The sequence below is a fragment of the Schistocerca nitens genome, chromosome 12 (genome assembly GCF_023898315.1).
Source record: "Schistocerca nitens isolate TAMUIC-IGC-003100 chromosome 12, iqSchNite1.1, whole genome shotgun sequence".
In the NCBI taxonomy this organism is placed as follows: domain Eukaryota; kingdom Metazoa; phylum Arthropoda; class Insecta; order Orthoptera; family Acrididae; genus Schistocerca; species Schistocerca nitens.
The window spans coordinates 152,616,270-152,630,974 of record NC_064625.1 but is presented as its reverse complement, the minus strand read 5'-3'; the positions used below and the strand labels follow the sequence as shown (position 1 = coordinate 152,630,974).

Sequence of the window (14,705 nt, the reverse complement as noted above, 5' to 3'; positions counted from 1 at the left end):
ACACACAAAAGGGAACCATAAGGACATCCTCCCATCAATTTGATTCGTATTGGCAGGATGTATAGAGCACAACTAGGACTTCAACATTGCTTGGTGGCCTCTAGTCCCTGCACACCCTGCCAAACAGTACTTTTCTCTCCCTCCACCCATACCCTGCTATCCCTCCCCCTTCCCTGTCCCACACCAGATAGCTATTTATCTTCGACAGTTGCATTCCGTTTGGAGCTGCTAGTGGTAGCGGTTTGTGTGTGTGTGTGTGTGTGTGTGTGTGTGTGTGTGTGTGTGGTTTTTTTTTTTTTTTGCTGATGAAGACTTTGGCCAAAAGCTATTATGTATAGGTCATCTTTATAGTGAGTGGCAATCTATCCTTCTCCTAATATTGTTGTGATGTAAACAGGAAGGCACAACTCTCAACCGTTCTCAAGAAAATAGAGTTTTAAAATTTTAGGCGTGTTTACATAGTTTCTAAGGTTACTATTATTCAAGGATTCCGCAGCTGAGCGAATAAGCGGTCAGTGTCATAAGTGTGAGGTCTCTGGATCGAATCTCTCTGCCTGTACTTATTTTCTTCTACATTGCCATGCAAATCTAAGGACAGACATGCATGATACGTAACGAAAGTGTATGATGACTGAGAATTGGTTATGATGTAAACAAAGTTTGTTTTGCAATAGGCGCATTGAAAAACATGTGCATGCAAAAATTCAACATTCGTTATTGTTTTTCCATGTCTCTACTGTCAGCATAATTCCAGTTTGCACAGTTGTCTATAGATTACTTGTTACACATGTCAAAAATGTAGATACAATAACATAAATAAAATGACTGTAGTGATTTGATTGAAAATTCGTGTATAACCTTTTTTTTAATTCCCCATCTACCTTAAAAAATTTTCTAATTTTTTTCGGGATAAAGATTATGGAAAAATTATAAATAATTAATATTAATAATTTGCACAATTATAATAAATCTGTTGTTGGGATTATGTGGGAGTGGAAGAAAGAAGTACCAGCAATGACATTCAAACCAGAGGCTTTGATATTATGAAACTAAGTGCTTACTTGCTCATCTGTGGACACCTCATATAATAGTGACCATACAAAGTATGTAAGCATGTCTAAAATATTAAAACTCAATTTTCTCTAAAACAGTTGAGTTGTAGCTTCATGGAAATGGTCTCCTGGCAGTAAGTGTGATGTCTACCAAGAGTGATTAAAATGTGCGTGTGTGTGCGCATTCTCTCTCTCTCTCTCTCTCTCTCTCTCTCTCTTTCTCTTTCTTTTTCTCTTTTGTCTTTTGTCTTTTGTAATGTACACTGTAATACGGTGTTGTCATTTGCTTTTAGTGACGGTGCTGCAACAACTCTGGTCATGGCCTCTTATCCGACGTATCAAGAGAACTCCAGTGCCAACGGTGGAGTTGCCAGTGGTGAGAGTCCAGCTCTTGAAGAAGACAGACATAATCCAACAGCAGATGGAAACAGTTCTGTGTGTTACTGCACAGAGTCTAATGAAACTGGTGGGATTAAGGGAGATTCTGAGGCAGCCGGGACAAAAACTGCGGAGGAATCGGAAAATGAGTGCACTTCTGAGACTGGCAGCAACGTGGCCACCTATCGTGCGAGCATTCTCGACTTGCCGGATGAGATTATGATAAAGATCATGTCGTACCTGACCTTCAGTGAGCTCTTAGACGTAGTGCAGAAAGTGTGCTCACGTTGGAAGTGTCTGTCCCAAGATGCGGAATTGTGGTACGACAAAGTATACGTTGTCAGGTAAGATGTATATAATGTGTAATAAGATTATTTGCACGTTTTGCGTTTTGGGGGTGAGTAATGTTCTTGATTTCTGGTTAAAATGTAAAATTGGTATTCTTAATCACGTTTTATTTAATTTGAATAGAGAACCTGTTTTATCTTCATATCCTTTAAGGCAGTGACAGAGGGTGCGTAGTCATTAATTTAAACTAATTCTAGAATCAAGCCAGTCATTTTTGATATGAAAAAAAAAATCTGATGAACCCAAATTGGAGTACTAAAGAGTTCAGGTGAACCAGTGGTATATTCTTTGAGGTGTGTGGGATGTTTATTTCTTGTGGGTGATGGTTTTGATGGTGATGGTCACCCATTGAAGAGAACAATGTTCTGGAATTTGTTAGTATACTAGACTTGTATACGTCCCCCCCCCCCCCCCTGCCCTTTTTTTCATTAACTTGTCTCCAGCACCATCCATGAATATTTCTTAACTAAAATTAATTGGGTCTCTGTCATGACTGTAAAAGGATCACCCTGTAAGACTAGGGTAATTTTCTGGTTACGAATTGTCAGGCCTCTGTGTCAGAGACCCAGCAGCTGTTCATAGGATTGGCAAACTGTGAGGATATCAAAGCCAGAAGATTGACAACAGTAAATGAATCGAGCCAAAAACCGTTTCCATTTGCATATCTCTACCACACACAAAGATCATGGCCCACGGTGGAAATACAGCAACTACTGAAAATATCTAAAAGAACTTGAAGATGAAAATTAAAAAGGGCAAAGCAGTATAAATTAAAATTAAAGCTTCATTATTTATTCTTCTTTTCTTCTTCTCTTGCTTCTCCAGGCCTTATGACCTGTTCTGGCCTAACCATCTCTTCCTTGGCCTTCCCACACTCGTACTTCCAATAGGAGTGTATTCTGTTGCTTGTTGAGGGATTCTCTGAGGTGACAAACACATTATGTACTCTTTCCAATCCTGCTTCGATTGGATTACTTTTTCGGTTAATGGCTGTACCTCCAGTTCTCTTCTGATTTCTTCATTTCGTATTCTATCTTCTCTTGTGCAGCCTTTCACCGATCTAAGTAGCTTCATTTCTGATGTTTGAAGTTGCCTTTTGATCTTAATGTCCAGTTTTCTGCTCCATCTAGTACTCTGGGTACTGCCATGACTTCAAAAAATTTCTTCTGGTTTTATCTTAGTAGCGGAAAAGCATCCGGACCAGACGAGATACCCGTAAGATTCTACAGTGATTATGCTAAAGAACTTGCCCCCTTTCTATCAGCAATTTATCGTAGATCTCTGGAAGAACGTAAAGCATCCGGACCAGACGAGATACCCGTAAGATTCTACAGTGATTATGCTAAAGAACTTGCCCCCTTTCTATCAGCAATTTATCGTAGATCTCTGGAAGAACGTAAAGTACCTAGCGACTGGAAGAAAGCGCAGGTCGTTCCCATTTTCAAGAAGGGTCATAAATCAGATGCGAATAATTATAGGCCTATTTCGCTTACGTCAATCTGTTGTAGAATAATGGAACATGTTTTATGTTCTCGTATTATGACGTTCTTAGATAATACAAATCTCCTTCATCATAACCAACATGGATTCCGCAAACAGAGATCATGTGAAACTCAGCTCGCCCTATTTGTCCAAGAAATTCACAGTGCCGTAGACACTGGCGAGCAGATTGATGCCGTATTCCTGGACTTCAGGAAGGCATTTGATACGGTTCCGCACTTACGTTTAGTGAAAAAAATACGAGCTTACGGAATATCGGACCAGGTTTGTGATTGGATTCAGGATTTCCTAGAAGAAAGAACACAACATGTCATTCTTAACGGTTCAAAATCTGCAGATGTAGAGGTAATTTCGGGAGTACCGCAAGGAAGCGTGATAGGACCTTTATTGTTTACAATATACATAAATGACTTAGTTGACAACATCGGTAGCTCCGTGAGGCTATTTGCAGATGACACGGTTGTCTACAAGAAAGTAGCAACATCAGAAGACTCGTACGTACTCCAGGAAGACCTGCAGAGGATTAATGAATGGTGCGACAGCTGGCAGCTTTCCCTAAACGTAGATAAATGTAATATAATGCGCATACATAGGGGCAGAAATCCATTCCAGTACGATTATGCCATAGGTGGTAAATCATTGGAAGCGGTAACGACCGTAAAATACTTAGGAGTTACTATCCGGAGTGATCTGAAGTGGAATGATCACATAAAACAAATAGTGGGAAAAGCAGGCGCCAGGTTGAGATTCATAGGAAGAATTCTAAGAAAATGTGACTCATCGACGAAAGAAGTAGCTTACAAAACGCTTGTTCGTCCGATTCTTGAGTATTGCTCATCAGTATGGGACCCTTACCAGGTTGGATTAATAGAAGAGATAGACATGATCCAGCGAAAAGCAGCGCGATTCGTCATGGGGACATTTAGTCAGCGCGAGAGCGTTACGGAGATGCTGAACAAGCTCCAGTGGCGGACACTTCAAGAAAGGCGTTACGCAATACGGAGAGGTTTATTATCGAAATTACGAGAGAGCACATTCCGGGAAGAGATGGGCAACATATTACTACCGCCCACATATATCTCGCGTAATGATGACAACGAAAAGATCCGAGAAATTAGAGCAAATACGGAGACTTACAAGCAGTCGTTCTTCCCACGCACAATTCGTGAATGGAACAGGGAAGGGGGGATCAGATAGTGGTACAATAAGTACCCTCCGCCACACACCGTAAGGTGGCTCGCGGAGTATAGATGTAGATGTAGATGCAGATCTTTCAGTGTTCCTCTTATTGTGCCACATATTTGCCATTTCTTACGTATGTCTGTCTCTTCTTCAAAAGGTATGTCATGCCGTAGATACTGGGAATGGGGCACCTGTTTCATTGTGTTATCTTAGTCATTGTGGGGTACTTTCCTAAAAAGACCATTCTTTTTGTTTTTGTTGTTGAAATGTTTAGATTATTATTTAGGCTTATATTGTTTACTCTCTGTACCACTTTTAGGCATATATTGTTAATGTGCCTTCACATGTGATGCATTAGATTTTGGAGATCGTGCAACCGTACAGTTCACAGGCCTGCTTATAAAGGCTCTGGTGAGCCGCCGAGGAGACGGTATTATTTAAGCGATCGCAAACGAGTGCTCGGCCTATTCTGTAACCTGTGCTAGTGTTGTCCTCCCAGTACGTTCAGTGCTACGTATAACTTGTTCCGTCATTGTATCTTGTGTGTTTCTCTATAAAGTGCTATGTTTCATAAATTGTATAAGGTCTTGTTATAGCAAACTCGGTAATGAGGGAGGGTTACGTCTTCTACACATGTTAGTGTCAGTGCTGAGTCACCAGACAAACACGTCGATACTCCCAACACATTATTATCCAGCAGCAGGCTCTCACTGCCGTTCTCGATGAGGTGGCATCTGCACATTCACGGCAGGTTACTCTCCCGTCAGTGCAACCGTTGCCCTTTCCAGCATATGACGTATCAGCTGAAGATTGGGACTCCTACAAAACACGATTCCACCGACACGTGCAGGGTTTTCGTGTTAGCGATGCAAACTTATGTAGGGCTTTCTTTCTTTCCTGGCTTTTGCCACGCATTTATCAATTGTTGTGCCAACTTGCACCTTTGCAAGAACTGGCCAGCTTATCTTTTGATAAAATGTGCAATATTCTTTCATTCTGTTACTATGATAGGACACGTGTCATTACAATGCGTTAGAGTCCACCATCCTCGGAAACGCCCAAACCGACCTTATAAAGCCTGGGCTGCAGAATCTTACAGATTGAGCTGTCGTCATAAATTTGTCGCTAGTACCCGTCACGAATCCTACACTGATCACACGGTGCACGATGTTATTATTCGTCTGGCCCCGGGTAGGAAAGTCAGTGAAAAACCACTTAGTGTGAGAATCTGATGCTTATAGATGTGCTCAATATAGCACAGTCTTTTGATGTGTCACAGACTGCAGGTAATCAGATTACTGCTTTGGGGGAGATATCGGAAGTTGCTCGGTCGACCCTTGTTATGCACGCTGCAAGTGTTCAGGATGATAGGAAAGCTGTTGCAGCAGTACAGCGTTAGACTCGTCATCGCACGGGACAGTGTGAGTTACAGCCACAGTAGCAACAGGCCGTGTCACAACAGCAGCTGCGTGATCACCTTCCGCCTTACCCGTATTTCTTCATCTGACACTAGTGTGTAACTCATCTTCAAACATGGCGGACACAGTAGTACTGATGGACATAAACTGCGTCTCTACAGTGACTGTTTCCCCGAACAAATTGTTTATTGACTTGCACGTGTTTAATAAACTGCTAAAAATGTTAGTGGACACAGGATCTGTAGTGACTTTCGTAAATGCACAAATGTACGTGGACTTGGGCTCCCCTACCTTCACACAGATTTCGTGGAAATTAGTTAGCTATAACAAACAGCAGGTTCCGACCGTAGGTCAGATCTCTGTTCTTGTCTCTTTCAAATCTGTTGTTTGCCTTCTCACCTTCCTCGTTGCGGATCATTCCCGTACCGCAGACCTATTTGGGTTAGATGTGTTTTTAGATTTCTCCATTGCCAATAAGGTAAATTAAGTGTCAGATCAAATTCTGGATCAACAACTGGAGTCCCTGTGCTCAGAGTTAGCTTCTGTTTTTCACTTTCGCTCGGTTGTGCTATTTGTTTTCAGGCCCACATTATCACCAAAGATTCTGCCTGCCCTCGTTTGTTATTTCAAGCACAGCAGATGCCTGTCGTGTTGCACAACTCTCTCGAGGCCAAATTAGACAGTTTGATGTCGCTACGTGTCATTCGGCATATTTCTTCCGGTGAATGGGTTACACCACAGGTCGTCTTTAAAAAGCTAACAGGTAAGCTTCGCCTCTGCACGGACTTCAGTGTCACGATTAATGCACATTCCACCATTGGTAAACTGGTGAGCCAGAACATTATGACCACCTTCGTAATAGCCAGTATGTCCACCTTCCACACAGATAACAGTGGTGACTCATCTCGACACGGAAACATTGAGGCCTCGGTAGCCGTATCAGCCCACACGAGTCACGTAATTCCCATAAATTCCAGGAAGGGAACAGTGAGTTCTGACTCCACGTTCAATCGTATCCCAGATGTGTACAATCGGGTTCAAATCTGATGAGCTGGGAGGCTGACACATCAATTGGAACTCACTATTGTGTTTCTCAGACCCTTCCATCACACTTCTGGCTTTAAGACATGGCTCATTATCTTGCTGAAAAATGCCACTGCCATCAGGAAACATCACGGTTAGGAAGTGTTGTACGTGGTCTGCAACCAGTACAAGATACGCCTCGTCCATCGTGATGCCGTACACAAACTCCACTGGGTGCCCATGTAAATGATCCCCAGAGCATAATGGAGCCGCCGCACATAGACTGGAATATTATGTGGCTTTTTTGCACCCACTGTGTTCAGCAACAGGCAGCCCTGCAGGCGTCCTTTTCCCCCTGGCTGACATGGCAGTGCCTGTGGGAGTGTCTAAATGTTTATTTTGCTGGGCCCTTCCTGAATTAGTATTGGCTCTTCGTGGTGCACACCTATGTGCCTGTGTGCCGCGTTCTCCGTCCACATTTGTGGCGGCCACTATTTCTGCCCTGTCTAAGATTTTTGCAGTCGAGGGACATGCCGTGCTTACCGATAGTGGCTCACAATTTGTTTCTTAAGAATTTGCATCTTTTTGTCAGGCTAGTGCTTTTCACTATCTCACAGCAACCCAATTTAGTCCTCAATCCAATAATGAGGCTGAACACGTGGTTCGGACATTTAAAAATCAGATGCTGAAGTATATATTTGGCTGGTCCCTTAAAGCTGCTTTAGGGCATTCTTTTTTTGAGTTCGTACCTTTTCCCTCCGATGCGGGACAAGAGCCCAGTGGAGCTGCTACGTCGCTTCCAACTACGGACCCTCCGTCACACGGTGCATCCGACACCCCGCACGCCGGCATCGCCGAGCCGGCACCCGTGTGTCGTCCGCATTCCCGACGGGCAGATGTCCGATCACTTCGACCAGCTGTGGCCACACACAGTGGATATGTTCCGGAGGGCGCGACACCTCCCGTGCTACTCTTGCTGCCGCCAATGCCCGTTCGTATCTCACAGCGGGGGTCGCTGCGTGGGGTTCCTGCCTCCCCCCACTCCTCGACTGCTGTCACTGCACCCGATACCGCAGCCGTCGCTGCCCTCTTTGCTGGGTCCTGGCTGTCCATCATATCTGTCACCCTCACTGACGCGTCTGGCACAGACTGCTGACCTCGACGAGGATATCGCTACAGAGATGCCGTCCGCGGACCTACCCTACGGCCTCTCACGAAAGGGGGGGAGGGGAGCGGGGCGGGACACGGTGCACCAGCCTGCCCCCTCGTCACTTTCGCCCCTACTTACTGGTGCCTGCCCACCTCGTGCTGCAGCAGCTGCCACCGCTGGGCAAGGAAATGGATGTCAGCGCCATCGTCGGCATTTTCTGTGACTCGTAATCTCAGTGTCTTGTGAGATCAGTGCTTCTCTTTCACAGTACCAGTGCTTTTCTTCTGTACCGTGCATTTTTCTGTACTATGTATTTTTTGGTGCCATATATTTTTCTGTGCCTGGTGTTTTTATGTATGTATGTGGTTTTCCCATCCCCGTAGAAGGGATGAGTGATGTACCTCCATTCGAGATGTCTGTGATTTCAGAGGTCACGCGTCCATACAGTTCAGAGGCCCACTTATAGAGGCCAGCCGAGTTGGCCACTGACGACCTCCGGTGAGCAGCCAAAGAAACAGTCTTATTTAAGTGATCGCAAATGAGTGCTTGGCCTATTCTGTAACCTGTATTACTATTGTCCAGTCAGTGTGTTCAGCGCTATGCACAACCTGTATGTCATATGTTAATTACTCCACAAATCATTCTCGCTATAGCAGTTGTTTAATCTCTGTATCACTACTTGTAATTGTCTTCACTGTCCTGTATCATTACCTGGTCATTGACAAAAAGCATTGTATTTAGCAATTTGCCCAGCCCAGTTCTTGTAACTTGAGGTATTCTGTTCTTCATCCGGTCCCCGAACAGGTCGTCAGTGTAGATACTGAACAGTCTTGGTGATATACTACACCTCGCCATACTCCCTGGTTTATCTCCGTTTCTTTTTACAGCTTTCTGCTGGTATTTTTTCTTATTTTGGTATTTTTGTGTAAACCTTGGTGTGCAGGTGTATAGGGAAACATGAAATTGAATCAGAGACATTTTGAAGCTTTTAATTAATTATTTTGCTGTAGGTTTTATGAGAAGCATTCAGAAGAGTGAGTCTGCTGTAGTTAGTTGTGTTACTTCTGTCTCAGTTTTTGAACAGTGGAATAACTTTAATGCACCTTGATTCTTCTGGCATTTCACCTCTTTGCCAAGACATGTTATTAACATAGAGCATTCTTAATTCTAGATGTACTCCACCGTGGGAAAATAGTTGTTCTAATCAGGGACATAAATGTAGCTATGAAATGTGAAATGAACATGTAAGGGGCAACCAAAAAGTTTGTGTTTGAATGCGATATAGTCTCCAGAATTGGTATACCAATCAGACAAAATCTCTGAGAGCATTGAAATGATCATTTCACCGAGGACCAGGTTGAAGATACCCATTTGGTAAAACATTGTGTCCTGCTGTGTAAAGAAGTCTGTAACTGTCTGCTGCACATCATCGTCTGACAGGAATTGTTGATGCTTCAAGGCCTTGGTAAGGCAGTGATAATTGCATGGGGGGGAGATGAGGACTATAGTGAGAGGGCTCAAGTGCCTCATTCTCGAGCTGACGCAATTTCTACATTGTGACGTGTGCCGTACAGGGGTGTGTGTTATCGTGAAGTAATCTGGTTATAGCAAACTTTTTTATGAAACAAATTGAGGAGCAGGCACTGGAAACTGCGAAGAAGAAACCGATTATCTGGTTCCGTTACTTGGATGATACGTTTGTTTTGTCACAGCATGGCAGGGAGGAACTCGATCATTTTCACAAACATCTGAACAGGACCTGTGCGAAGATTGAGTTTACAGAGGTGGAGGCGGCAGGCGGAAGATTAATCATTCTTGATGTACTAGTTTTCAAGAAAGAAGATGGTAGCTTGGGCCACACGTTGCCTACACCAGAATTTGAACAACCACCCACAACAAAAGTGAGGCATCATAAAACATTGGTGGATAGAGCAAGGAAAATATGCGAACGAGAGCTGCTTGGTGCAGAATTAAAACATCTCACGAGTGCATTGCTCAAGAATGGTTACTCATTTACTAAGGTGAAAAGAATGTTTAGACCACCATGTAGAAATTATAATGATTCTCAAGTGCCGGTGAAATCAGAAGTTTTCCTGCCATTCATTAAGGACACGAGTGACGGCATAGGAAAAAATCGTGAAAAAGTGGAATATTGCGCTAATCTACACACCTGCACGGAAGATACAAGATCACCAAAAATCAGCCAAAGATGCTCACCAACTGCTGGAAAAAGCGGAATTTATAGGATTACGTGTAGTTGTTGGGAGGTGTACGTGTGTACTACAAAAAGAACTGTCAAAAAATGACTCGAAGTGCGCAAGGGCAATTGCAGAAGAGGGGAGACGACAGATCAGCTGTTGCGGAACATGCCTTGCACCCAGGGGACCACCACATTCAGTCTGATAGGACTAGAGTACTATCAACCACAAGTGGATATCATGAAAGGCTATACAGAAAGGCCATAGAGATTGCAAAATACCCCAGGAAGTCCAGTAGGAAGGAGGAGGGCATGAAATTGAATGACATTTGGATTCCGGTGCTGAAGAAGATTTGTACCAGACTTCCACCGTGGGATGATAGCATTAGCAGATTACAGAAGTCGACAACAGCCATTTGCACTAACATATTCAGTACAGGTGATGTCACACCACTGCACGGAAGCTCGGTGAAGCGGAATTTTGCTGTAGTCAGTAGTGAGCCAGAGTGTGAATCGGACATTCGACAAAGTTACGACACCCTTTGAGAATGACCGAGCGAGGCGACACAGTGGTTAGCATGTTGGACTCACATTTGGTAGGACAGTGGTTCAAACCTGTGTCTGGCCATCCTGATTTAGGTTTTCTGTGACAACCCCTTGAGAATGTCCTCTGCAGATGGGGACAAAACATAGGGTTTTAAAGTGAAATTCATTTGACCACAACATAACAACATGGAAAATTTTATGAACTGTAACATTTCCGGTGGTGAAAGCTTACATTTTACAACTAGGTACAATGTTGTTATGTTTGCTTTTAGTGTGCTTGTGTGTTCTTAGAGTGCACTGCGATATGCTAGTCAGTCAATGTGTGACAGTCCAAGCAGTAGCTCACGAATGGACAATGAGATTTAGCAATGTAGAAAAAGCTGACATGCTAATGGTGTATGAAGAGTGTAGGAGGAATGCAGTTCATTCTTGTATGGTGTATGTGACAAGATATCCCAGTAGATGTCAACCGTCTTGTCAATTATTTGTCAACCTCCTCAACCTGTCATGTGAAAGTGCTAGTGTACACCCAGAAATGTAACAGAAGGAAACAAGCAATGACAGAAGAGGGGGAAATTAATGTCCTTGCTACTATTGCACTCGATTGGCACATTAACTCCCGTGCGATCGCACGACGAAGTGGCATGACTCGGGCAAATGTCATACGCATTCTGAATCGATACAGGTCCCGTCCCTATCACGTCTCTCCATCGAGAGCTGCATGGAAATGATTATGAGAACTGTGTTAACTTCTCTATATGGGTATTAAGAGAGGATGATGTATCATGTGTCTTATTTAGTGATGAAGCAGCATTTAACAATCGTGGCCAGGTAGACTGTGAAAACATGCGCTGTTGGACTGTTGACAATCCCCATTGATTTTGTCAGGTGGATAATTAGTGCCCATGGAGTGTAAAACTGTGGAATGGGATAGTGAAGCATCAGCTAATAGGTCCGCTTTTCCTCGACAGAACACTAGATGCGCACAACTATCGCAGCCTCTTAATGGATCATCTTCCACATAGGCTAGAGGATGTTCCTCTGCATACTAGGAGGAACATGTGGTACAACATGTTGGCTGTCCAGCTGGTAGTGCATGAAGCACTACAGCATGTCTTCAAAAATTGTTTCCAAATTGTTGTATTGGATGCAGAGAGCCTGTACCTTTCAAGGTCTGTTCCCTGTATTTGATGCCTATAGGCTTTTTTCTATGGGGAAAGCTGAAAGAAGCTGTCTAGAAGGACGTACCAACTACACTCGATGATACGTAATGAAGTATTACTGCAGCCTGCTCGGACATCTCCGCTGAAATGCTAGCGTGTGTGCACCAGTCGTTCCGTACCAGACTGAAAGCAAATATTGGCACTGCTGGTAGTCATTTTGAACTCAACCTGTGACGGTCAGTCGTCATGTCACTGGTCAGAATCCACATAACTAATGTATGCACTTTGTCGTTCTTTAATTTGTGCTACCACAGACATTGTACAAATATCAGAGTGGGAACTTTTCAAAATACAGTATCTTGTAGACGACTCACATTAGAATCCTGTGACAACACCACTGACATTCTAATTTACCCTTCTTTTAGTTGGTTAATGTTAATAGGCATTGTTCCATTAAAAAAAGTGTGCGTTTGCATAAAAAATACTCTAAGTATTATTACAGTCTGTTGTTTGGGTAACAATGTGAGCTCCAGACTACCAATACGTTGTGTGAAAACCACACAGCAGTAGCACTTTGTTTCCACAATATTTTCAGTCCGAGTTTTAGGTGATGCACATAGGTGACGTTAATAGCACGCTACTTGGAAACTCGGTTACTAACTGTTTGACCGAATCTGCCGAGTGTCTCTAGTCGATGTGCCGTAGATACAGTGTGGAAGTGGAGTCTGCAGGGTGTCATTGTCGCAGGAGCTGGTGCTGCAGCCACTCCGCCACTCGAAGGGGCGACAAAACGGACCGGGAGGCGGTGCAGACGCTCTACAATGCGCCCAACCTGCGCACGGTGCTCATCCAGCGGGGAGCCAAGTCGAGCGTCTTCCGCGCGCTCTACACCAACTGCCGACAGCTGACCAACCTGCAGATTGGTGCCACGCAGAAACTGAGTTACTCGGTAAGTCCTCTTTCTCATCTATGTCACGTACTCTGGTGTAGAATAAGTACAATGCAGAAGTAACAGCTATTTGACTGCAATACCATCAAGAAATACATTTTGTTAACAAAAAGCAGCTCTGGAAAACTTTATTATTGTTGTTACTACTACTACTACTACTACTACTACTACTACTACTACTATGATGATTAATACTACTATTACTATTTCTGTTACTATTATTACTATTTATGCATGAAATGATCATTATATGGGATACAAGTAAAAGCAATTCTTGAACTACAATATTTTTTAGGTACGGGGTGTTTATAAATTAATTAAATAAAAATAACCTTAAATGTGAAAAGGGTAAGTAACTCACAGAAATGTTTGATAGAGCATTGAACGCAGCATATCTTAAAGTTCTGTTGCCACCTAACACTTTCAGTTCCCAACATTCACCCTAGGTGGCATGTGTGAAAGAATTATTCAGTGATGACAAAGTCGCATAATGGCGTAGAGCATGCGTGGTGTTGTTTATGGTTTCATGAATCCAAATCTGCTGCTACAGCTCGGACACAATCCACCCACCACCTCAAAGACAAACTATTATTAATCAGTACAATTGTTTCACGCCGGATGCCGGGTCAGGATCGGCCAGCAACCTCCGACACAGCAGTTGAACAAGTTCAGCAGTTTTACATTCATAGTATGGGTAAATCTGTGACATGTGCCTGCTTAGAATTGAGTGTGCTTAGAGTTGCAGTGGAGAAGGTGTTACGGGAGAGCTTGTCTTTCAAACCCTACGAATTGGAACTGTTGCTACATCTATGTCTATATTTACATCTGCATCTCTATTGTGCAAACCACTCTGAGATGCATGGCAGAGGGTATGTCCCGTTTTACTAGTTACTGGGGTTTCTTCTGTTCCATTCATGTATGGAGCACTGAAGGATGATTGATTGAATGCCTCTGTGTGTGCAGTAATTTTTCTAATCTTATTCTCACGATCCCTGTATGAGCAATACATAGGGGGTTGTAGTACATCCCTAGAGTAATCATTTAAAGCCAGTTCTTGGAACTTTGTTAATAGACTTTCTCAGGATAGTTTTTATGTCTGTCTTCAAGAGTCTGCCATTTCAGTTTCTTCAAAATCCCTTTGACATTCATCAATGGATTGAACAAACCTGTGACTATACGTGTTGCCTGTCTCTGTGTACGTTCACTATTCCCTGTTAGTCCTATGTGGCACAGATCCCACACACTTGAGCAATATTCTAGAACTGGTTGCACGAGAGATTTGTAAGCAATTTCTTTTGTAGACTGATTGCTCTCCCCAGTATTCTACCAATAAACTGAAGTCTATTGCCTGTTTATCCATGACTGAACCTATGTGACCATTCCATTTCGTATCCCTACAAAGGGTTACACCTAGGTATTAGTATGAGTTGGGGGATTCCAACAGTGACTCATTGATATTATAGTCATAGGATACTACATTTTGCAAAATTTTGCATTCTTGAACATTTAGTGCAAGTTGCCAATCTCTGCACCATGCTGAAATCAATATTTATGAAGTTACTTTCAGATAGTACTTCATTGCAGATAACTGCATCATTTGCAAAAACCCAGATTTTACTATTAATATTGTATGCAAGGTCATTAATATACAACATGAACACCAAGGGTCCCAACACACTTCCCTGGGGCACACCCGAAGTTACTTATACATCTGACAATGACTCTCCATCCGAGATAACATACTGTGTCCTCCCTACCAAAAAGTCCTCAATCCAGTCACAAGTTTCATTTGATACCCC

General features: G+C 43.1%; 1 protein-coding gene across 1 annotated transcript in view; it reads left to right on the top strand.

Moving 5' to 3' along the window:
* The window catches only part of LOC126215171 (uncharacterized), a 134,514-nt gene that overhangs the window by 17,240 nt on the left and 102,569 nt on the right, over positions 1 to 14,705 (top strand). The window contains exons 3-4 of the mRNA XM_049941838.1: positions 1,346 to 1,774; positions 12,705 to 12,906. Coding sequence (XP_049797795.1) covers positions 1,371 to 1,774; positions 12,705 to 12,906 — 606 coding nt within the window. The 5' untranslated portion in view covers positions 1,346 to 1,370. The remainder of the gene's footprint in view (positions 1 to 1,345; positions 1,775 to 12,704; positions 12,907 to 14,705) is intronic.